Here is a 23,210-nt window from a genome sequence, read left to right on the forward strand (position 1 = left end):
AGCGCCCGTTTAATTTGTGTCAGAAACGGGCCTTTTTTTACTAGTTGTTAAATATCTGACAAAGAATTGCATATTGGGGGCCTTAAAAAGCTTCTGAAAAAGATTGATGAAACTTGTACAGCAGAATAGCGGAAGGGTAGTGGCTGGTCATGTACCACTCGCGTGGTCACAAACATTTATCTTATTCATGATCTTGTGTTGAATCAGGAAGACCAGACACAGATTCACAGAACGCAGCAAGAAATTCCATGGGATTCTGGAATTTCCCAGACATCCGTAAATGAAATTGTTTGCCACGACCTTTGCTTGAAATGCTAAAAAAAACAAGTTAAAAGCAACTGAATTAACTGACGAGAACAAGCAAACGAGGCTTCAGCAGGCAATATTGCTCCTGAGACAATTTCTACCAAGCCTCGTCAATTTCGTCTTAGCATTTGCACTAGTATATCAAAGAAACACATTCCTGCCAGTCACTTGCTGTGTACCAGTTCAAACGGGCCTTTTTTACTAGTTTTAATATATTACACTCTCTGACAATTTCTTAATTTACTTAAAGCAAACGCTATTACATGCAATCTACCTGTTGTCTGGGTCTTATCACATTCAGCTTCTTTGCTCTGTTCTATATAAACTTCTCCATTTCTCAGAAGCCAAACAACGCCGCTCAGCAAGTGCAAAAATGGATTCACTTTATCCAAAAGATCCTCTTCTGATAGGTATCTGCAATAAAAAAAACTTACAGTGAGCATTTTAGTTCACAAAAAATGTTTCTATTTTCTCATATCACCTTAAAAATTCACTTGGATGAAATACTGAATCTATCTTCAACAGATATACCTCCTTGCAGTAAAGTTTATTATTTGCCAAATGTTCAAAAAAATAGAGAAGTTTCAGAACCAGTGAAAACTATGCCCGCTACTGACATTCAAAATTTAACAGCTATTCTGGAAGAATCTATGGATCAGATCACATCCAGAGGAACTTTGATTATAACTTTAGTTTTCGAACAAGATATAAATATGTTGATGAAACTGTATTTCAAATATTCTTCTAATACATTTTGTGGTCAGAAAGTGTGGATGTTCCCGGATGTGGCAAAGATTACACAACAAAGGAGAAAACAATTTTTACTTATGAGAGACGAAGTCAAGGGATTAGGTGCAACATTTATGTTGGCCTACCCTTGTAAATGTTTGATTTGCCTGTCTGGGACAAAATATATTTTTTTTGAACCATCTCAACTAAAGACGTTTCTGGACTCTAAAAGATCAGAACTATCAGCAATAATAACTTGGGATAAAGATCAGGACTTACCTATACGTTATTAAAATAGTTTCTTCTTAAGTTACATTCTCCTTGAAATTGTACTTACAACCCACTACCCCCCCTTCCTAGATTGTGGTCTGAGGCAGAGTATAAATAATTGTATTCTGGAAATCTTTGTTAGATTTTCTTTGTCTTCTTTTCATTTTCTTGTAAATAATTTCTCTGTAATGCCTTACAAATGATTATTCGTTTGTATTATTGAAACTAATAAATAATTAAAAAAAAAAAATTTCACTTGGATGGCGAGAGGTACGAGTCAAAACCTTATTGCCATCAAATTTTCTACGCCAAAATACGTTGGACAAGTTTAAGTATGTTTGGGAACCCTTCAGGGAGTGGACAGGTAGGCAAGACAAGGGATATATGAGTGCTGCAGGAAGAGTGAGTGGGATCAGAATGAGGAGGGGAAAATAAGGAGATAAATGGATATATTAAAGTGGACGGCTGTTAAGATGGATTTCTGATAAAGCTTGTTTAACCGTTGTTATTGTCGACACTTGTGGTGTTCAAACTCTTATACTGTAATTTGGATGCTCCTTGATATATCAATAAAAAGAGAATTTAAAAAACTGATCCAGTCTACTGACTATAAATATGGTCACATTTTATTTCTTCCTCTGTTCACAAGGATGCAAGTAGAATACAGAGAGAAATTTATACCAATCTAGACCTCTCAATTTACACGTTTTTAGGATCCCCTTCATTCTATATTATCTCACAAAATCCTCTGGGCATAAGCAGAATACAATTTGAATTCTAAAGAGAGCTGCTGAGGTTTCTCTGAGAGTACTAAAACTTTGCGTTTATTAGTGTTTTCACAGTACACAGACACCGTTTCTGGGTGCTTTTTCCAGTCAATTCAAATACTAACTTTGCAATGTTATGACGTGACATTTTCTGTAATAGTTAAAAACAAGACTTCATAGTTTCTTTAAAATATAAATTAAAAACTGGTAAAGCACCGATACTCCGATGATCAATTCCCTGCGTTGTTCCAAAACAGCGCCCTAAAAATAGCACCGGAAATGTGTGGGGAATTAGCTCCCCAATAATCAACGCTAATAACATGCAAATTTAAGCGCGTTATTAGCACTGATCGTCCAGGGAAAGTGCAGAGGATTATGCCTGAATCCTCCCGCACTTGTTTGACAGGTCCAACATGAGGACATGGGGGCTGGAGGTCTGGTGGATCTTCAGCCCCCCTAACCCTCCCAACATTCAAAAGAACATATCTGGTGGCCCGTGGGCTGACCCAACCCCCCCACCCTCCCTGGTGGTCTAGTGGTTAACCCACCCCGACCGGTACCTCCGCATTGGAGAAGGGAATAGCACTCCCTCCTCTTTACAGCGCAGTCTTCAAAATGGCGGCACTCTGCCTTGTCCAGTGAATCGGATTGCCAGGTGCTGCCACTTGGGCCACCAGGTATGTTCTTTTGGATGGGGGGGGGGGGGCGCTAGGGGGGCTGGAAATCCACCGGACCTCCAGCCCCTGTGCCCTCATGTCGGGAGGGGGGGCTGGATGTCACCATCCTGGGGGGGGGGGGAGCTTGGGGGAGGGCACTAGGCCACCAGGGCCTTGCTTTTAGAGGGGGTCCAATGGTTTTCACCAGTTTTGATGGTGACTTAGCGATTGCAGCACTGTGGTTTCAGTCAGAAGCTTTAGCGCTTTCATCGTATGGACTTGTTTTGTGTCTTCAAGAAATTGTATGACTATGTTTCCAGTTGCATACTTTACTATCTGATGATGTTGTGAGATCAGACTCCCAATGAAGGCTTTGTAGCTGAAACACAAATTTGTGTAGAGTCTTTCTTTCCACACAATAAGGTAAAATTATGTATCATACCTGATAATTTTCTTTCCATTAATCATAGCTGATCAATCCATAGACTGGTGGGTTGTGTCCATCTACCAGCAGGTGGAGATAGAGAGCAAACTTTTGCCTCCCTATATGTGGTCATGTGCTGCCGGAAACTCCTCAGTATGTCGATATCAAAGCTCCATCCGCAGGACTCAGCACTTAGAGAATTACACCCACGAAGGGACACTCTGCCCAGCTCACCACCGCCGAAACGGGGGAGGGGAATTAACCCAGCTCATCCCCACACAAGTGGGGGAGGGGAATCGTCCAGCTCATCCCCGCGGAGCGGGGGAGGGACACCACACCCGCCGATGCGGGGGGATCTGGCTTATCCTGCAACCGCAACCGCGGGAGGAGCTGACTGACCCTAACACCGCCGAAGCGGGAGGGGTACAAAGCTGCCCTACAGCCGCACGAAGCGGGAGGGAGTGCCGGCAGAATTTAAATCTCAATCCAGCCCCGTAAAACGGAGGGGAGAGGAATGCAGCAGCTCACTGTAACACAAACTCGTCTCAACTCTTGAAGAATCCAAGTGAAAGAAGAACTTGAACACGAAGTCCTCCTGAAGTAACTGAAGGCTAAACTTGAACCTAAAATTCAACCAGAATATAAACAGTACAGATATCTGGGAGGGGCTATGGATTGATCAGCTATGATTAATGGAAAGAAAATTATCAGGTATGATACATAATTTTACCTTCCATATCATCAAGCTGATCAATCCATAGACTGGTGGGATGTACCGAAGCAGTACTCACCCAGGGCGGGACATAGAAATCCCTGACCGCAACACTGAAGCTCCAAACCGGGCCTCCGCCCGAGCAGCCACAGTCAAGCGGTAATGCCTGGCAAAGGTATGGGCCGAAGCCCAAGTTGCCTCCTTGCAAATCTCTTCCAAGGAGATGGACCCTAAGCCGCTGCAATGGCTTCCTTGCCCATCTTGCCACTGTAGGCTTAGAAGCCTGCAGACCCTTACGAGGACCTGTAAACAGGACAAACAGATGATCCGATTTCCGGAAATCATTGGTCACTTCCAAGTATCTGATGATGACTCGTCTCACATCCAGAAACTGAGAGCAGAGTATTCCTCTGGGTAGACCTCCCTACGAAAGGAAGGGAGACAGAGCTGCTGAATCACATGGAAGCGAAAAACAGTCTTGGGCAGGAAGGAAGGCACTGTGCGAATAGTCACTCCTGCCTCAGTGAACTGCAGAAAAAGCTCTCGACATGAGAGTGCCTGGAGCTCGGAAACTCTTCTGGCTGAAGTGATAGCCACCAAAAAGACTGCTTTCAACGTCAGGTCTTTCAGAGATGCCCTCGACAAGGGTTCAAAAGGCGGCTTCTGCAATGCTCTTAGCACCAGATTGAGATTCCACGCAGGCACCACTGAGTGCAGAGGAGGGCGCAGGTGATTAACTCCCTTGAGAAAGCGCACCACATCTGGCTGCGAAGCCAGGGAAGCACCCTTCAGGTGGCCCCTGAAGCAAGCCAGAGCCGCTACCTGAACTTTCAGGGAACTGAGCGACAGGCCTTTGTCCAGACCTTCTTGCAGGAACGCCAACACTGAAGAAATTGGAGCAGTGAAGGGAGAAAGTGAGCCTGCTTCACACCACGCTGCAAAGATACGCCAAACCCTGGCGTAAGCAGTAGAAGTAGAGCGCTTCCTCGCTCTCAGCATAGTGGCGATGACCTTGTCTGAGAAGCCCTTCTTTCTCAGACGCTGCCGCTCAATAGCCAGGCCGTAAGACCAAAGGGGGAGGGATCCTCCATCACCACGGGACCCTGATGCAACAGGCCCTGCTCCACTGGCAGCCGCAGAGGATCGCCGACTGAGAGCCTGATCAAGTCCGCATACCAGGGACGTCTGGGCCAATCCGGACCCACCAGGATTACCCTGTCGGGATGCTTTGCCACCCGGTCTAGCACCCTGCCCAACATGGGCCAGGGCGGGAGCACATAGAGAAGCTCTTGTGTCGGCCACTGTTGGAGAACAGCATCTACTCCCAGGGATCGAGGGTCCCGTCCTCTGCTGAAAAAGCGCGGCACTTGGCAATTGGCCGATGACACCATCAGATCTAGGCTCGGCTGGCCCCAGCGCTTCGTGATGTCCAAGAACGCCTGAGCAGATAGCTGCCACTCTCCGGGCTCCAAGGTATGGCGACTGAGAAAGTCCGCCTTGACATTCATGACTCCGGCAATGTGGGCCGCTGAAAGCTGCTCCAGGTTCGCTTCCGCCCACTGGCATAGATTCATAGCCTCCTTGGCTAGAGGGGCGCTCTTGGTACCTCCCTGGCGGTTGACATAGGCCACAGCCGTGGCATTGTCCGACAGGACCCGTACAGGCTTCAACACCAGTACCGGGATGAACTCCAACAACACCAACCGAATGGCTCTGAGTTCCAGGAGGTTGATAGACCACTTGCCTCTGCAGGAGACCAGAGCCCCTGCGCTGTCCTTCCCAAGCAGTGGGCTCCCCAGCCCATCAAAGAGGCGTCTGTCGTGACGACAATCCACTCCGGGGTCACCAGAGGCATTCCTGCAGACAACTTGTCTGTCTGCGTCCACCAGCTCAGCGCCTTGTGCACTGCTGGGTCCAAGGGAAGGCGCACAGCATAATCCTCCGACATCGGAGTCCAGCGCAGCAGCAGAGATTGTTGTAGTGGTCTCATATGAGCCCTGGCCCAGGGCACTACTTCCATCGTGGCCGTCATAGAGCCCAACAGCTGCACGTAGTCCCAAGCCCGAATAGGAGAGGCTACTAGGAACTAGTCCACCTGAGCCTGAAGCTTGACAATCCGATTGTCTGGCAGGAACACTCTACCCACTTGGGTGTCGAATCGAACTCCCAGATACTCCAGGGACTGAGTCGGGCGCAGCTGGCTTTACTCCCAGTTGATGATCCACCCCAGGGAGCTCAAAAGAGCAACCACCCGGTTCACAGCTTTGCCGCACTCTGCATAAGAGGGGGCTTGGATCAACCAGTCGTCCAGATAAGGATGGACTTGAACTCCTTCCTTCCTCAGGAAGCCCGCGATGACCACCATTACTTTGGAGAAGGTCTGCGGAGCAGTAGCCAACCCGAACGGGAGGGCTCTGAACTGGAAGTGTCGGCCCAGTACTGCAAAACGCAGAAAGCGTTGATGAGGAGGCCAGATGGGAATATGCAAGTACGCTTCCTTGATGTCCAAGGATGCCAGGAACTCTCCTGCCTTCACTGCCGCTATAACAGAGCGGAGGGTCTCCATGCGAAAGTGCCGAACTTTCAAGGCCCAATTGACCCCTTTGAGGTCGAGGATAGGCTGTACAGAACCTCCTTTCTTTGGTATCACAAAGTAAATAGAGTAACGTCCCTTGCCAAGCTGATTTTCTGGCACCGGAACGACCGCCCCCAGGCGGATCAGATTGTCCAAGGTCTGCTGCACTGCCACAGCTTGACCGGAGACTTGCAGGGAGAGAGTACAAACCCGTCTTTTAAGGGTCGGCAGAACTCTAGCTTGTAGCCGTCTCTGATGACTTCCAGCACCCAAGCGTCTGAAGTTATTGTGGTCCACTCGCCCATAAACGAGGACAGCCGTCCTCCAATCTGCACTGAGGCGTGGACCAAGGCCCCGTCATTGGGTACGAGACCCTGGGGGAGAACCGGAGGGAGCACCTCCGGGACGGCGGTCTCTGCGAAAGGAATGCTGCTTGGGGGAGAAGTTCCTCTTGAAGGGAGAGGGGGCAGAGGAGCCCGACCTGCCCGGGCGGTACCGACGGGCTTCCTGAAACCGTCCTCTGGAGGTACCAGGGCGAGTACTAGCCCGACCTCTGGTAACTTCTTGCCCTTAGACGTGCCGAGATCGGTCACGATTTTGTCCAGCTCGACCCCAAAGAGCAGCTTGCATTTAAAAGGCAATCTATCCAGGCGGGATTTAGAGGCGTGGTCAGCAGACCAATGCTTCAGCCAAAGCCACCGCCGCGCAGAGATTGTCTGAGCCATGCCTTTAGCTGAGGCTCTCAAGACATCATACAGCAAGTCTGCCAAATAGGCTAAGCCCGATTCCAGGGCCGGCCAATCAGCCCTCAAGGAATGATCCGAGGGGAAAGCCCGCTGCACCATAGTCAGGCACGCCCTGGCCACATAGGAGCCGCAAACTGAGGCCTGCAAACTTAAAGCAGCCGCCTCAAAGGACGACCTTAAGGCCGCCTCCAATCTTCTGTCTTGGGCGTCCTTTAGGGCCGTGCCACCTTCCACCGGCAACGCCGTTTTCTTAGTCACCGCAGTGATTAAAGAATCCACGGTAGGCCACAGAAAGGCCTCACGTTCACTTACAGGCAAAGGATAGAGGCGGGACATAGCCCTAGCCACTTTAAGGCTCGCTTCCGGGACATCCCATTGAGCCGAAATTAAGGTGTGCATGGCATCATGCACGTGGAAGGTTCTAGGCGGGCGTTTCGTCCCCAGCATAATGGCAGAGCCAACAGGGGCTGAGGGAGAGACGTCCTCCGGAGAGGAAATCTTCAAAATGCCCATGGCCTGCACAAACAGGTTGGGCAAATCCTCTGAGCTAAAAAGTCGCGCTGCAGAGGGGTCATCCGCTCCATCCGAGCGGGGATCCGTCTCCTCCAAGGAATCCGCAAAGGACCGTTGGGAGAACTCAGATACGCTGCCCTCATCTACATCGGAGGAGACAAAGTCCTCCAAGGCCTGGGAATCAACCCGAGGGCGTTTACCTCCGGGGGCCTCAACCTCTTTACCTGACGAGGGAGCAGGGGCAGCGTTCTGCATAAGGAAGGCCTGATGCAGCAGCAAAATAAACTCGGGGGAGAAACCCCCCAGACTGTGCACTTCCGCAGCCTGGGCAACAGCCCTAGACGCACCCTCAACCGGCGCTTGCAAGAGCGGGGGAGAGACATGCTGCGCATCCAAGATGGCGTCCGGCGCGACACTCCGCGAAGGAGCCGCGCGGGAAAAACGGCGCTTAATTTTAGCCGCCTTTGTGCCGTCCCCCAAATTAAGGGCGTTCATGGCATTAATGTCTCCTACCTCAAGGGCGGCCCAAGAAGAAGCTGTCCGAGCCGCGTGGCCGGCCAAGATGGCGGAGGCGAGGAGCGGGGGATGGGCGTTTATGGCGGGAAAAACCGCCACACCGGAGGAAGGACCGGGACACTCATCGGTCACAAAACTGTCACCCAACAAGGGCGAATCAGACTTTAAGACCCCCGCATCCCCTCTAGAAGCGCCCAAGCGATCCGGGGAGCGACTCTTTACGCCCTCGCCCTCCGATGCCATATGCCACGTGGAGATAAATCGGGGAACCCCCTGCCCGCTATAAAAAGGTAAAAATTACCTGCTTTCCGCTCCGAGCTGTAACGACCTGGTGTCCCAGTGAGTAGCTGCAATGAACGTTTAAATAAACGTCGAAATAAACGCCTTTAAGGACGTTCAAAATTTTTTTTTTTTTTTTTTAACGGAGCCAGCGGGAGGGGGGAGAAAAGGAGGGACCTGGCACCACCAGGTTTGCACTTGCTCAAAAGAGCCCTCAACCCCAGGCACTCAACAAAACCTAAGAATTAGGCTTGGAGGCCTAGCCAGAGCTGCTGCTGTGTGTGACCACCACCTGCTGAGATAGAGAACATACTGAGGAGTTTCCGGCAGCACATGACCACATATAGGGAGGCAAAAGTTTGCTCTCTATCTCCACCTGCTGGTAGATGGACACAACCCACCAGTCTATGGATTGATCAGCTTGATGATATGGAAAGTACTGTTCATCACCACGACCGCTTTTAGGATTCCTTTTTGTCACCTTTGCTGTTGTAACTTTTTGGTTTGCATTTTGCAAAGGTTTTTTTTTTTTTTTTGTCTCTTTATCATAGTGGAATACATAACATCTTGCCCTGAATACAAGTTTGAGGGTTGACTTGCAAGAGCTGCATTTACTTTCTAGCAGAAAAGAAAAGCTAGAAATAAAACTATAACAATTCCCATGCTGCTAAAGCCTTAAGAAAGAAGAAGCAACATATTACAGCAAAAGCAACATTTTTAAAATTCTTTTAGTTCACATTATTAACAGAAAGTCACCATCTACCTGAATCTGTGAGCTCCAGACTTCACCTCTAAGACAGAAGTCCTTAGTTTGATTCTCTGCCAATTTTCCCACTCCCAAAGGCAGATGAATATGCTGCAGAAAGGCAGCTTTTACGGCCCCTGGAAGGGGATGGAGTCATAATCATAACTCAAGAACAATGTCTAGTTGCCAGACTTTGGACCAATGACTCCAGGGCTCTACAGAGAAACTTTGAAGGCCAATGAAGATCATATGGCTTATCCAGTCTGGAAGGATCTCTAGTACATGGCCTGGTCATATACTCGTACTGCAATGACTAAATTACATACAACCCCGAATTCTATAAATGGTGCTTTAAATTGCGTGTGCTAATTTGCACGCAGTTTAAATGAACAGCAATCCAATTAGTGCTAATAATTAGAATTTTAACAATTATTGGTGCTAATTGGCTTTGATTAAAATTACACACCTAAATTTTGGAGCAGGTCCAAAAAGGGGCATGGCCATGGGAGGGCATGGGCAGATCAGAGGCATTCCCAATTTATGCGTGTTGTTATAGGTTAAAGGGGATCTGCACATGGCACAGGGATTTACACCAAGGTTTCGTTGATGTAAATAGTCACAACTAAATGTAGTCATGGTTCCCGGTGCTAAGCTCTATTGTATAAATGATGCCTAATTTTAAGTGCTGAATATAGAAAAGTGCTAAGCACTATTTTTTTCAGGGTTGATTTTTTTTAGGTGCCATTTATAAATTTAGTCCATAATGGGCAGAAAAACTCATGGGTAGTTGTGATGAAACAGTGTGTTTCAAGCCTATAAAATGTATTGGATATTTTCCTGCATTGATTATATTCTGAAGAGTATTTCTCTAGTCTGACCAGCAGATGGTGCATGTTTATGCTTAAAGCTGTTGAGGTCTGACTTCTCTTTATTTTAGTTGGTACACAGATAATAGGAAGGGCCTGTAGTGATGTAACCAGTTTTTATTTAAAACTTGACTGTTCTGGGCTTTGACTGGCCTGTAGTTTTGAAATTACCTAGCAGATACTGGCTGTTGCTTCAGTCTTAGCCCGGAAGGAAACAGAGACAGATCTCTTCTGTGAACAGTTATATATCCTGACCTTCCCAGGTAGTGTTTAGACCAGCCATTCCCAATCCAATCCTCAGGGCACACCTAGTCCAATTGGGTTTTCAGGATATCTGAAATGAATATGCATGAGACTTGAAAGCAAATCTAACTCATGAATCTTCATGGGGATATCCTGAAAACCCGATGGGACTAGGTGTGCCCTGAGGACTGAGTTGGGATTGGGAATGGCTAGTTTAGACAGTATATAGATGTTTATTTAGTTTTCTAATTGATCCATGTCAGTTACTTGTTACTGTTTGCTATTTGCACATATTTTTTTGGCCACTGTTCCAAGTTCTGAGAATAAACACATTTGTTTGTTCGTTCTGTCTGTCTGGGCTGATAAAGAATCCTGGAGGTTTGTGTGTTGGGTCTGTAAGTGCTTTCTAGGAACTGTGGGACCACTGCGAGTGTGGCTCCAGTAACCTATAAATCACTGGGAATAATTTCAGAGCAGGAGACTCGCATAGAGGCAGTTGTAATCCAGTCAGTGGGAGGAGGGTGCTAGTGTAGAGCATGCGCGGCAGGTACAGGCAGACCTGACCTGTGCTGGGGATAAACCCTCAAAGTGGCCGTGGCTAGATGTTTCATCACAGTAGTTACAAACGAAAATTTATAATACCAAGATTCAATTTACAGACCTTATCAAGCTTAAAGCCCAAAAAGGAGCAAGAGGAAACTGCAGGATCCAAAAAAAAAAAAAAATGACAGGTTTGATGTTTTCTCTTAAGTTCTTACCCAATGACCAGAGTACCATCTGTCCTGATGCCAAACTGAGCGTTCTGCATTCCTTTAGCATCATGAACCAGTTTCCCATCACTTATAACATTTCCCAGACATTCTCCAGTTTCGACATTAAAATAACCCCCATTTTGGGCCACAAGACACTTTCTGAATTTGGCAGTTTCTTCAACAGTTGCTGTTCGATTATTACTACAGCCTCCTGGCCCACCAGGTTCCAACACTGAGAATGTCCTCAGAGGGTCATTTACAAAAGTAAAATGCCCATAAACTGTTTTCTGATTCCCATTTTCTTCCGAAAACTTTGATACGAATACTTTTGTGGTAGCTACTGGAAACTCTGTATTATTATTGCTGGGCCATGTTTCATATGAACTATTACCAAGAACAGTCCGGCAGTCTCTAACAACTCTGTGACGGTGCTGGAGATCGCCAGACGGAACAGGAAGATAGGGAAGCAGCAAGTCATCATTCAGTGAATTTCTGAAAAAAAAAATACACACGAATAACCGATGATTACAGCTCGATTATAGAACGATAAAAGAATATACATATTATTACTTTCAATTTGTCAGGCTTTAAGGTTTTCCCCACAAAACTAGAAGACCATTTTGTGATTTACAATAAGCTCTCACCTAGCACTGATCCTGTGACAGCACTGCAGAAGGAGAAACAGCGGAAGCAGTACTCGAACCCCGATTCTTTTTCGTCCTGCAAACCTCACTGGTTCTCCAAAATACTGCAGCATTCCTTGTGTTCTAGCCACAGTACGTTTGAGGTCAGCCATAGTGCTCTGAACACCATAGTCACATGAGAATCTCTCTCTCTCTCTCTGCTCTTCTTAGACGACGTTGCCAGTAGATCATATGATTGTCAGCTGATGACCTCAGGCAGTCCTTCCAAACGAGAGATTTTGCAGTCAACCTGGGTTGTTTTTTTTTTTGTTTGTTTAACTCGAGGCTCCTAAACAATCAGCCACGATTCTCCCTGTTTTTCTTCCACATTCAATTCGTCCAAGAAAACGGGAATGAGGAAAGCATGCAGCCATCATCTGCGCAAGCGCACCAACGCGGAACTGTCCTGGGCTGCCTACCGGTGAGGGCGGGCTCTTGGGGCTGTACTACAATATCTACTGCTTCTGGTTCCATAACTTCTATTGGCGGGTTCCGAGGTCATTAAACCTCATTGGCTGGTTCCTAGTAGATTGTGCTGTGTGGACTCGTCGTGCAACCGAGTTTGTCCCTTGGTAAGGGGGAGTAAGAAGGCTGCAGGTTGCTTACCTCTCTAGAAACCCGTTTTCTGTACATTTGCAGAAAAGTTGTCGTGTTGGACGGTTGGAGAGGTTTCTTCCTAGAGCAGGCAAACGGTGTGAAAATAGCTGTTGGATTTGATGCCGTTTTCAGCGCTTCATCCAGGAAACAGCATCGGGGGGGGGGGCACTGCAAACGGATGTATGCGTCTGATATTTCTCCCTTCAGGTATCTCTTGGATCCCCCCCGAAGCCCACCTTGGTTATATTTGTTGGGATATGGGAGGGACGGTGGGAATTGTTGAACTACTGGTTGGATGGTTAATCGCAGATGGCCATAAGACACACAAGGCTCTCTGTAGCGTTTATTTTATGATCTTTCACTCGGGGTGGAATTGGGATGGGTTGGGGGAAAGAGTTTAATGTAAAGGACGAAAAAGTTAAAAAAAAATTGTGTTAGAAAGTGAGATTGGCATATTAGCAAACAAATACATATATCAATCATGTCACTATTATGGTGCTGGCTTGCCCTTGAGATCAATAAACAGTTTATTGTTTAAGAAAATCCTAAAATGTTAGTAGAAGAGCTTTTTGTGCTAATGCTCTGTCGGTGTAACCTAAGATTCTGGCCATGCAGTTCTTCATATCTGGGCTCATGGCTTCCTCACTGAGAGGTCCTTTTACTAAACTGCAGTAAAAAGTGGCCTACAGTAGTGTGGGCGCATCTTTTAGGCATGCGCTGGGCTATGTTTTACTGCAGCTGGGGAAAAGGCTTTTTTTAATGTACCAGAAAATGGGCATGAGGTGAAATTAAAACTAGCACGCACCTATTTATGACCTGAGCCCATACCGCCACCCATTGACCTAGCGGTAAGGGTTCACATGCTACCTGCATTGTAACCATGCAGTGCATGCTGACTGCTGATTACTGCCAGGAATGCCCCCATAGTAGAAAATAGAAAATTATTTTCTACTGTAGGATTTAGCATGCGCCAAACTCAGAATTACCACCAGGCACACATGCTAGCCCAGCAGTAGAGCTGATTTGGTGTGTGCTACTGGTGTGTTAGCCTTCCTGCAACTTAGTAAAAGGGCCCCTAAGGACTAGATTTATAGTCCTTATCGTGAGTTAAAACACATTGGCCCAGATGCTCAAAACCTAATGCTGAGAGATTAGCACAGGAACTGCACTCAAGTTAATGTGTGCAACATGCACAAAACCCAGTACAGTTCCAATCTTTGTGCTGAAGATTAGAGCAAATTGTATTTAAATGCACTGAAATGGATTCAAATCAGGGTGATTATGTATTCACTCCAACACTCAGAAGACAGTGTAGAATGTTGGCCTTAATGCCAAAAACACACCACCAAGTCGGGGATGATTTATTTGGCATCTTTCACATTCAGTTGCCTGTTTTTGGCTTCTTTTGAAAGAAGAAAGACGCCTGTGTAGCTTATAGTGAAAAAAAAATGTTTGTGAGTCTGAGTAAAGCTGGGGGTGAGTACGGGCATTGGCTCCCATTTTCTTGCGCTTTGGTGTGAGCCTCTTAGGGGATTTAAATTGGAAGAGTGGCCTAGTGGTTAGGGTGGTGGACTTTGGTCCTGGGGAACTGAGTTCAATTCCCACTTCAGGCACAGGCAGCTCCTTGTGACTCTGGGCAAGTCACTTAACCCTCCATTGCCCCATGTAAGCCACATTGAGCCTGCCATGAGTGGGAAAGCACAGGGTACAAATGTAACTAAAATAAATAAAATGTTTTTTTGGGGGGGATTATATTTCAGGGTGCAGGGGAAGGGTGCCAATGTGCTGTTGCACTTCCTGTTTTGCCTAGTGCATGCACACAGTTTTGCGGTAAGCGCAGCTCTTATACACATGCATCATGTTCCTCCTCCTTGCTTTTGCTTTACTAACGCACTGCACTGTTCTTGTGTTATAGGATGTGCACTCTTGCCTCTAGCGCTGGAGTTTTGAGCATTGGGCCCATTAAGTACATAAGCTGATAACCAAATTCAGAAGCCCTAATAACATTGACATAGTGATGTGGTTACTGTAATAGTCCACTTGAATATCTAGAAGTAAAATTTACTCGATAATAACAACAAAAAAGTATAAGGTGATTCCTTTTTATTGGGCTAACAATACATTTTTGACTAGCTTTTGGGAGCCAAAAACCCCATTCCTCAAGTCAGGTCAGGACAGAATTTGCCAAAGATGGTAATACTAGAAAACCTAATTGAATCATAAAAACATTCCAATCATAGTCTGAAAAAGGGGAGAGGAAAGAAAGAGATGGCTAGGTGATCAGAAAGTGAATTTTATGATTAGGACTGAAGAAATTATCTGTATTCTTTGTAGTTTCTAAGTATCTGATCATTCAGTGTCAAAAGTCTTATATTCCTGAAGTTCCCTTCATAAGGGCTTCGATATAGTGCCCCGGTTTCAAAAAGTGTTTTGCCATAGAACCGTAACTTGGTCTGTCTGCTTTTACCTCTCTACTAATCAAGGCAGTAAAGGGGATTTACATCTTCTCTTTAAAATCTGTCCAGTCTCTCTTGGTAGCATCCTTCACATTTTCTGAATTGAACAATATAGAATGTATCCTTCTGCAGGGCCAATGCAAAGCTATTTAGCACCCCCTAGGAGAACCTGCAGTCTTGCATTTCTCTCATCAGGCCCTTAGCCTCCTGAATGTGAGATTTTGATCATTAAACACTACAATTATGATCACCCTAACACCATCTCTCCCAGAACAATCCTCGGCCATTTTCTTGTGTAAATGGGCTGTTTGGAAACTTCTCATTTTTCCTGCAGGTAAGTTTCCACAGATGATTCTTTGAGTTTGTGTGGCTGTCATGACCTGTTGTTTATCTCTTGACTTTACCACCTGTGGCAATCACCTAGTCTGCCCGATACTTAAAGCCAGCACTGTTCTGGAGTAATGGCTGTAAGTCCTATGACTTTTATCAGTTTTGCCCACCTGGATTGTATGCTACTAAAAGGGATACTTTGTCTATGGTAGGTTTTCTCTGGGTGTCTTAAGTGAAGAAACAAGCTTCCTGGAGATGTTTGTGGTTTTAGCTTTTTTGTTTGAAGGATTCATTCAGGACTTTGAGGTGTTCCTCTCTGTTGGGTCAGAGTATATAAGGTGGTATGTGGCTTGACAAACGGACTTTGTGTGGAAAGTGAAAGTTGGAATTGTGAAGGGAGCTGCATTTGTCAGTTGGTTTCCAGCATGCAGATATTTGTTGATGTCTGTTCTTGATAGAAATTGTGTTGAGAAAGTTTACTTTTTCTGTGCAGTGGATAATTTTGAATCTGACTGAAGGATGGGATGCATTAAAAGAGTTTAAAATTGTTTGAGGGCCTCTTCTCCCTCAGTCCAAATCATAAAAATGTCATCAATATACTTGTAATATTTGAAGGATTTAGTTTGATGTTTATTTTAAGTAGAGGAGTGTGATAGCCGTGTTAGTCCACTCTCAAGGTTATCAATAGAAATCAAACAAAATAAAACATGGAAAAGAAAATAAGATGATACCTTTTTTATTGGATATAACTTAATACATTTCTTGATTAGCTTTCGAAGAAGGGCAACCTTCGAAAGCTAATCAAGAAATGTATTAAGTTATGTCCAATAAAAAAGGTATCTTCCATATCATCAAGCTGATCAATCCATAGACTGGTGGGTTGTGTCCATCTACCAGCAGGTGGAGATAGAGAGCAAACTTTTGCCTCCCTATATGTGGTCATGTGCTGCCGGAAACTCCTCAGTATGTTCTCTATCTCAGCAGGTGGTGGTCACACACAGCAGCAGCTCTGGCTAGGCCTCCAAGCCTAATTTTTAGGTTTTGTTGAGTGCCTGGGGTTGAGGGCTCTTTTGAGCAAGTGCAAACCTGGTGGTGCCAGGTCCCTCCTTTTCTCCCCCCTCCCGCTGGCTCCGTTAAAAAAAAAAAAAAAAAAAATTTTCAACGTCCTTAAAGGCGTTTATTTCGACGTTTATTTAAGCGTCTATTGCAGCTACTCACTGGGACACCAGGTCGTTACAACTCGGAGCGGACAGCAGGTAATTTTTACCTTTTTATAGCGGGCAGGGGGGTTCCCCGATTCTTCTCCTCGTGGCATATGGCGTCGGAGGGCGAGGGCGCAAAGGGTCGCTCCCCGGGTCGCTTGAGCGCTTCTAGAGGGGATGCGGGGGTCTTAAAGCCTGATTCGCCCTTGTTGGGTGACAGTTTCGTGACCGATGAATGTCCCGGTCCTTCCTCCGGCGTGGCGGTTTTTCCCGCCATAAACGCCCATCCCCCGCTCCTCGCCTCCGCCATCTTGGCCGGCCACGCGGCTCGGACGGCTTCTTCTTGGGCCGCCCTTGAGGTTGGAGACATTAATGCCATGAACGCCCTTAATTTGGGCGACGGCACAGAAGCGGCTAAAGTTAAGAGCCGTTCTTCCCGCGCGGCTCCTTCGCGGAGTTTCGCGCCGGACGCCATTTTGGATGCGCAGCATGTCTCTCCCCCGCTATTGCGAGCGCCGGTTGAGGGTGCGTCTAGGGCTGTTGCCCAGGCTGCGGAAGTGCACAGTCTGGGGGGTTTCTCCCCCGAGTTTGTTTTGCTGCTGCATCAGGCCTTCCTCATGCACAACGCTGCCCCTGCTCCCTTGTCTGGTAAAGAGGTTGAGGTTCCCAGAGGTAAACGCCCTCGGGTTGATTCCCAGGCCTTGGAGGAATTTGTCTCCTCCGATGTAGATGAGGGCAGCGTGTCTGAGGTCTCCCAACGGTCCTTTGCGGATTCCTTGGAGGAGACGGATCCCCGCTCGGATGGAGCGGATGACCCCTCTGCAGCGCGGCTTTTTAGCCCAGAGGATTTGCCCAACCTGTTGTTACAGGCCATGGACACTTTGAAGATTTCCTCTCCGGAGGACGTCTCTCCCTCAGCCCCTGTTGGCTCTGCCATTATGCTGGGGACGAAGCGCCCGCCTAGAACCTTCCACGTGCATGATGCCATGCACACCTTAATTTCGGCTCAATGGGATGTCCCAGAAGCGAGCCTTAAAGTGGCTAGGGCTATGTCCCGCCTCTATCCTTTGGCTGTGAGTGAACGTGAGGCCTTTCTGTGGCCTACCGTGGATTCTTTAATCACTGCGGTGACTAAGAAAACGGCGTTGCCAGTGGAAGGTGGCACGGCCCTAAAGGACGCCCAAGACAGAAGATTGGAGGCGGCCTTAAGGTCGTCCTTTGAGGCGGCTGCTTTAAGTTTGCAGGCCTCAGTTTGCGGCTCCTATGTGGCCAGGGCGTGCCTGACTATGGTGCAGCGGGCTTCCTCCTCGGATCATTCCTTGAGGGCTGTTTGGCCGGCCCTGGAATCGGGCTTAGCCTATTTGGCAGACTTGCTGTATGATGTCTTGAGGGCCTCAGCGAAAGGCATGGCTCAGACAATCTCTGCGCGGCGGTGGCTTTGGCTGAAACATTGGTCTGCTGACCACGCCTCTAAATCCCGCCTGGCTAGGTTGCCTTTGAAAGGCAAGCTGCTCTTTGGGGTCGAGCTGGACAAAATCGTGACCGATCTCGGCACGTCTAAGGGCAAGAAATTACCAGAGGTCAGGGCTCGGGCTAGTACTCGTCCCGGTACCTCCAGAGGACGGTTGCAGGAAGCCCGTCGGTACCGCCCGGGCAAGTCGGGTTCCTCTGCCCCCTCTTCCTTCAAGAGGAATTTCTCCCCCAAGCAGCATTCCTTTCGCAGAGACCGCCGTCCCGGAGGTGCTCCCTCCGGTCCTCCCCCAGGGTCTCGTACCCAATGACGGGGTCTTGGTCCACGCCCCAGTGCAGATTGGAGGACGGCTGTCCTCGTTTCTGGGCGAGTGGACCACAATAACTTCAGACGCGTGTGTGCTGGAAGTCATCAGAGACGGCTACAAACTAGAGTTCTGCCGACCCTTAAAAGACGGGTTTGTACTCTCTCCCTGCAAGTCTTCGGTCAAAGCTGTGGCAGTGCAGCAGACCTTGGACAACCTGATCCGCCTGGGCGCGGTCGTTCCGGTGCCAGAAAGTCAGCTTGGCAAGGGACGTTACTCCATTTACTTTGTGGTACCAAAGAAAGGAGGTTCTGTCCGGCCTATCCTCGACCTCAAAGGGGTCAATCGGGCCTTGAAAGTGCGGCACTTTCGCATGGAGACTCTCCGCTCTGTTATAGCGGCAGTGAAGGCAGGAGAGTTCCTGGCATCCTTGGACATCAAGGAAGCGTACCTGCATATTCCCATCTGGCCTCCTCATCAACGCTTTCTGCGTTTTGCAGTCCTGGGACGACACTTCCAGTTCAGAGCCCTCCCTTTCGGGTTGGCTACTGCTCCGCGGACCTTTTCCAAAGTAATGGTGGTCATCGCGGCCTTCCTACGAAAGGAAGGGGTACAAGTCCATCCTTATCTGGACGACTGGTTGATCCGAGCCCCCTCTTATGCAGAGTGCGGCAAAGCTGTGGACCGGGTAGTTGCTCTTTTGAGCTCCCTGGGATGGATCATCAACTGGGAGAAGAGCCAGCTGCGCCCGACTCAGTCCCTGGAGTACCTGGGAGTTCGATTCGACACCCAAGTGGGCAGAGTGTTCCTGCCAGACAATCGGATTGTCAAACTTCAGGCTCAGGTGGACCAGTTCCTAGTAGCCTCTCCCCTTCGGGCTTGGGACTATGTGCAGCTGTTGGGCTCTATGACGGCCACGATGGAAGTTGTGCCCTGGGCCAGGGCTCATATGAGACCACTTCAACACTCTTTGCTGCAGCGCTGGACTCCGATGTCGGAGGATTATGCTGTGCGCCTTCCCTTGGACCCAGCAGTGCGCAAGGCGCTGAGCTGGTGGATGCAGACAGACAAGTTGTCTGCGGGAATGCCTCTGGTGACCCCAGAGTGGATTGTCGTCACGACGGACGCCTCATTGTCGGGCTGGGGAGCCCACTGCTTGGGAAGGACAGCGCAGGGGCTCTGGTCTCCTGCAGAGGCAAAGTGGTCTATCAACCTCCTGGAACTCAGAGCCATTCGGTTGGCGCTTTTGGAGTTCATCCCGGTACTGGTGTTGAAGCCTGTACGGGTCCTGTCGGACAATGCCACGGCTGTGGCCTATGTCAACCGCCAGGGAGGTACCAAGAGCACCCCTCTAGCCAAGGAGGCTATGAATCTTTGCCAGTGGGCGGAAGCGAACCTGGAGCAGCTTTCAGCGGCCCACATTGCCGGAGTCATGAATGTCAAGGCGGACTTTCTCAGTCGCCATACCTTGGAGCCCGGAGAGTGGCAGCTATCTGCTCAGGCGTTCTTGGACATCACGAAGCGCTGGGGCCAGCCGAGCCTAGATCTGATGGCGTCATCGGCCAATTGCCAAGTGCCGCGCTCTTTCAGCAGAGGACGGGACCCTCGATCCCTGGGAGTAGATGCTCTTCTCCAACAGTGGCCGACACAAGAGCTTCTCTATGTGTTCCCGCCCTGGCCCATGTTGGGCAGGGTGCTAGACCGGGTGGCAAAGCATCCCGGCAGGGTAATCCTGGTGGGTCCGGATTGGCCCAGGCGTCCCTGGTATGCAGACTTGATCAGGCTCTCAGTCGACGATCCTCTGCGGCTGCCAGTGGAGCAGGGCCTGTTACATCAGGGTCCCGTGGTGATGGAGGATCCCTCCCCCTTTGGTCTTACGGCCTGGCTATTGAGCGGCAGCGTCTGAGGAAGAAGGGCTTCTCAGACAAGGTCGTCGCCACTATGCTGAGAGCGAGGAAGCGCTCTACTTCTACTGCTTACGCCAGGGTTTGGCGTATCTTTGCAGCGTGGTGTGAAGCAGGCTCACTTTCTCCCTTCACTGCTCCAATTTCTTCAGTGTTGGCGTTCCTGCAAGAAGGTCTGGAGAAAGGCCTGTCGCTCAGTTCCCTTAAAGTCCAGGTAGCGGCTCTGGCTTGCTTCAGGGGCCGCCTGAAGGGTGCTTCCCTGGCTTCGCAGCCAGATGTGGTGCGCTTTCTCAAGGGAGTTAATCACCTGCGCCCTCCTCTGCACTCAGTGGTGCCTGCGTGGAATCTCAACCTGGTACTAAGAGCATTGCAGAAGCCGCCTTTTGAACCCTTGTCGAGGGCATCTCTGAAAGACCTGACGTTGAAAGCAGTCTTTTTGGTGGCTATCACTTCAGCCAGAAGAGTTTCCGAGCTCCAGGCGCTCTCATGTCGAGAGCCTTTTCTGCAGTTCACTGAGGCAGGAGTGACTATTCGCACAGTGCCTTCCTTCCTGCCCAAGATTGTTTCTCGCTTCCATGTGAATCAGCAGCTCTGTCTCCCTTCCATTCATAGGGAGGACTACCCAGAGGAGTACTCTGCTCTTAAATATCTGGATGTGAGACGAGTCATCATCAGATACTTGGAAGTGACCAATGATTTCCGGAAATCGGATCATCTGTTTGTCCTGTTTGCAGGTCCTCGTAAGGGTCTGCAGGCTGCTAAGCCTACAGTGGCAAGATGGGTCAAGGAAGCCATTGCAGCGGCTTATGTGGCCGCGGGGAAGGTGCCGCCTATCCAGCTGAAGGCTCACTCCACGAGAGCTCAGGCGGCCTCGATGGCAGAGGCCGGATCCGTCTCCTTGGAAGAGATATGCAAGGCGGCAACTTGGGCTTCGGCTCATACATTCTCCAAGCATTACCGTTTGACTGTGGCTGCACGGGCGGAGGCCCGGTTTGGAGCTTCAGTGTTGAGGTCAGGGATTTCAATGTCCCGCCCTGGGTGAGTACTGCTTCGGTACATCCCACCAGTCTATGGATTGATCAGCTTGATGATATGGAAGGTAAAATTATGTATAATCATACCTGATAATTTTCTTTCCATTAATCATAGCTGATCAATCCATAGCCCCTCCCAGATATCTGTACTGTTTTTATTCTGGTTGCATTTCAGGTTCCAGTTTAGTCTTCAGTTACTTCAGAAAGACTTCGTGTTCAAGTTTTTTCACTTGGATTCTTCAAGAGTTAAGACGAGTTTGTGTTACAGTGAGCTGCTGCATTCCTCTCCCCTCCGTTTTACGGGGCTGGATTGAGACTTAAAATTCTGCCGGCACTCCCTCCCGCTTCGTGCGGCTGTAGGGCAGCTTTGTACCCCTCCCGCTTCGGCGGTGTTAGGGTCAGTCAGCTCCTCCCGCGGTTGCGGTTGCAGGATAAGCCAGATCCCCCCGCATCGACGGGTGTGGTGTCCCTCCCCCGCTCCGCGGGGATGAGCTGGACAGATTCCCCTCCCCCACTTGTGTGGGGATGAGCTGGGTTAATTCCCCTCCCCCGTTTCGGCGGTGGTGAGCTGGGCAGAGTGTCCCTTCGTGGGTGTAATTCTCTAAGTGCTGAGTCCTGCGGATGGAGCTTTGATATCGACATACTGAGGAGTTTCCGGCAGCACATGACCACATATAGGGAGGTAAAAGTTTGCTCTCTATCTCCACCTGCTGGTAGATGGACACAACCCACCAGTCTATGGATTGATCAGCTATGATTAATGGAAAGAAAATTATCAGGTATGATTATACATAATTTTACCATCTTATTTTCTTTTCCATGTTTTATTTTGTTTGATTTCTATTGATGTTTATTTTAAAATGTCTTTCAGTTCTGCCATGAAAAAGATGGCATACTGTAGTGCCTTCCTGGTGCTAATAGCAGGGGGCATTCACTCCCTAAGTCCAGTCAAAAAATATTGAGTCCAATGAAAAGGTTTCACTTTATATTTTTTTAATATACTTGATTATCCTTTATTTCAACATTGAGCCTATTATATCATATGATCAACTCAAAGGATATAATTGAAATTCCACATGTATTTCTCTATTCCTCATTCCACTTATTATCCACTACAGGCATACTGTCAAATAATTCAAAATCTGCATTGTCCTCAGGCTGGCTAGTAGTGGTTAAAATGGGAACAGTGGAATGACCAAATCTGTGGAAAAATGCTGATGTTCGGGAGATGCTTGGGCAATCCTCTGATTTGCACATGGGGCAGTCAATTAAAGAGCAAGCCTTTTCTTCCCAGAATTTATTAATCGGTGGGTATGTAATAGTCTTGGCTGAAACTACAAAGTGACGAATTCGTGCTTGCTTGTGTAGATCGCACATGCAGACCCATGGTTGCCATTTATTCCAGCGAATAATAGTGTTATCTGTGGACAAACAAAGGGGTATGTTTACTAAGGCATGTTTTTAATGTGCCTTTAAAGTTAAGGCGTGTTAGCGTTTGACACTCATTAAAAACTCTAACACGCCTATAATGCATCTTTGTAAACACAGGCGAAAATTTGTTATGAATTCTGGAAATATAGCAGTCTAGAGCAGTGCTTCTCAACCCAGTCCTTGGGGCACCCTCAGCCAATCAGGTTTTTGGGATAGGTCCCAAAAAAACAGAATGACAGTCTGCAATTTCCAGAAGGAATGAAGATGATGGAGCAAATTGTAATTTAAAAAAATGGAGATTTTATTAGCGAAGAAATCAATTAAAAAGTGTGCCTGCATGGCCGTGTTTCATCCTGCAAGGGCTGCTTCAGGGGCAAACATACTGTTAAAACAAATAAAATCAATACATAAATAAAATGAAACCATATCATAATGTAAAATCATACTATCATAAATAGAAAACATAAGTTTTAGTATCATTTGTTGATCATTAACACATATAACAGCATCATAATAATAAATACATCATTAAATAACAGTTTAAAAGCAGCATCAAGTAAACATATAAATTGACATACTACAATAATAAACACAAATGTGTGTGGGAACCCAAGCTTCCTGGGTAAGTATTTAAAAAAAAAATTATAAAGATTCAGTGCACAAGCATGTCCTCGGGGTTCACCCAGCTGGTCAGGTTTT

The 23,210-nt window shown here is 47.8% G+C and overlaps 1 protein-coding gene across 2 annotated transcripts in view; it reads right to left on the reverse strand.

Moving 5' to 3' along the window:
- The window catches only part of NAGPA (N-acetylglucosamine-1-phosphodiester alpha-N-acetylglucosaminidase), a 48,113-nt gene extending 35,932 nt beyond the window's left edge, over positions 1 to 12,181 (reverse strand). Inside the window, exons 1-3 of one of the 2 annotated variants that reach the window (XM_030185770.1) lie at positions 11,744 to 12,181; positions 11,106 to 11,591; positions 581 to 720 (exon numbers count right to left, since the gene is read on the reverse strand). In XM_030185770.1, the coding sequence (XP_030041630.1) occupies positions 581 to 720; positions 11,106 to 11,591; positions 11,744 to 11,895 (778 nt within the window). In that variant the 5' untranslated portion in view covers positions 11,896 to 12,181. The remainder of the gene's footprint in view (positions 1 to 580; positions 721 to 11,105; positions 11,592 to 11,743) is intronic. The other variant, XM_030185769.1, reaches the window with a different exon arrangement.
- Between the last annotated feature and the right edge of the window lie 11,029 nt (positions 12,182 to 23,210).

The sequence above is a fragment of the Microcaecilia unicolor genome, chromosome 13 (genome assembly GCF_901765095.1).
Source record: "Microcaecilia unicolor chromosome 13, aMicUni1.1, whole genome shotgun sequence".
Lineage (NCBI taxonomy): Eukaryota > Metazoa > Chordata > Amphibia > Gymnophiona > Siphonopidae > Microcaecilia > Microcaecilia unicolor.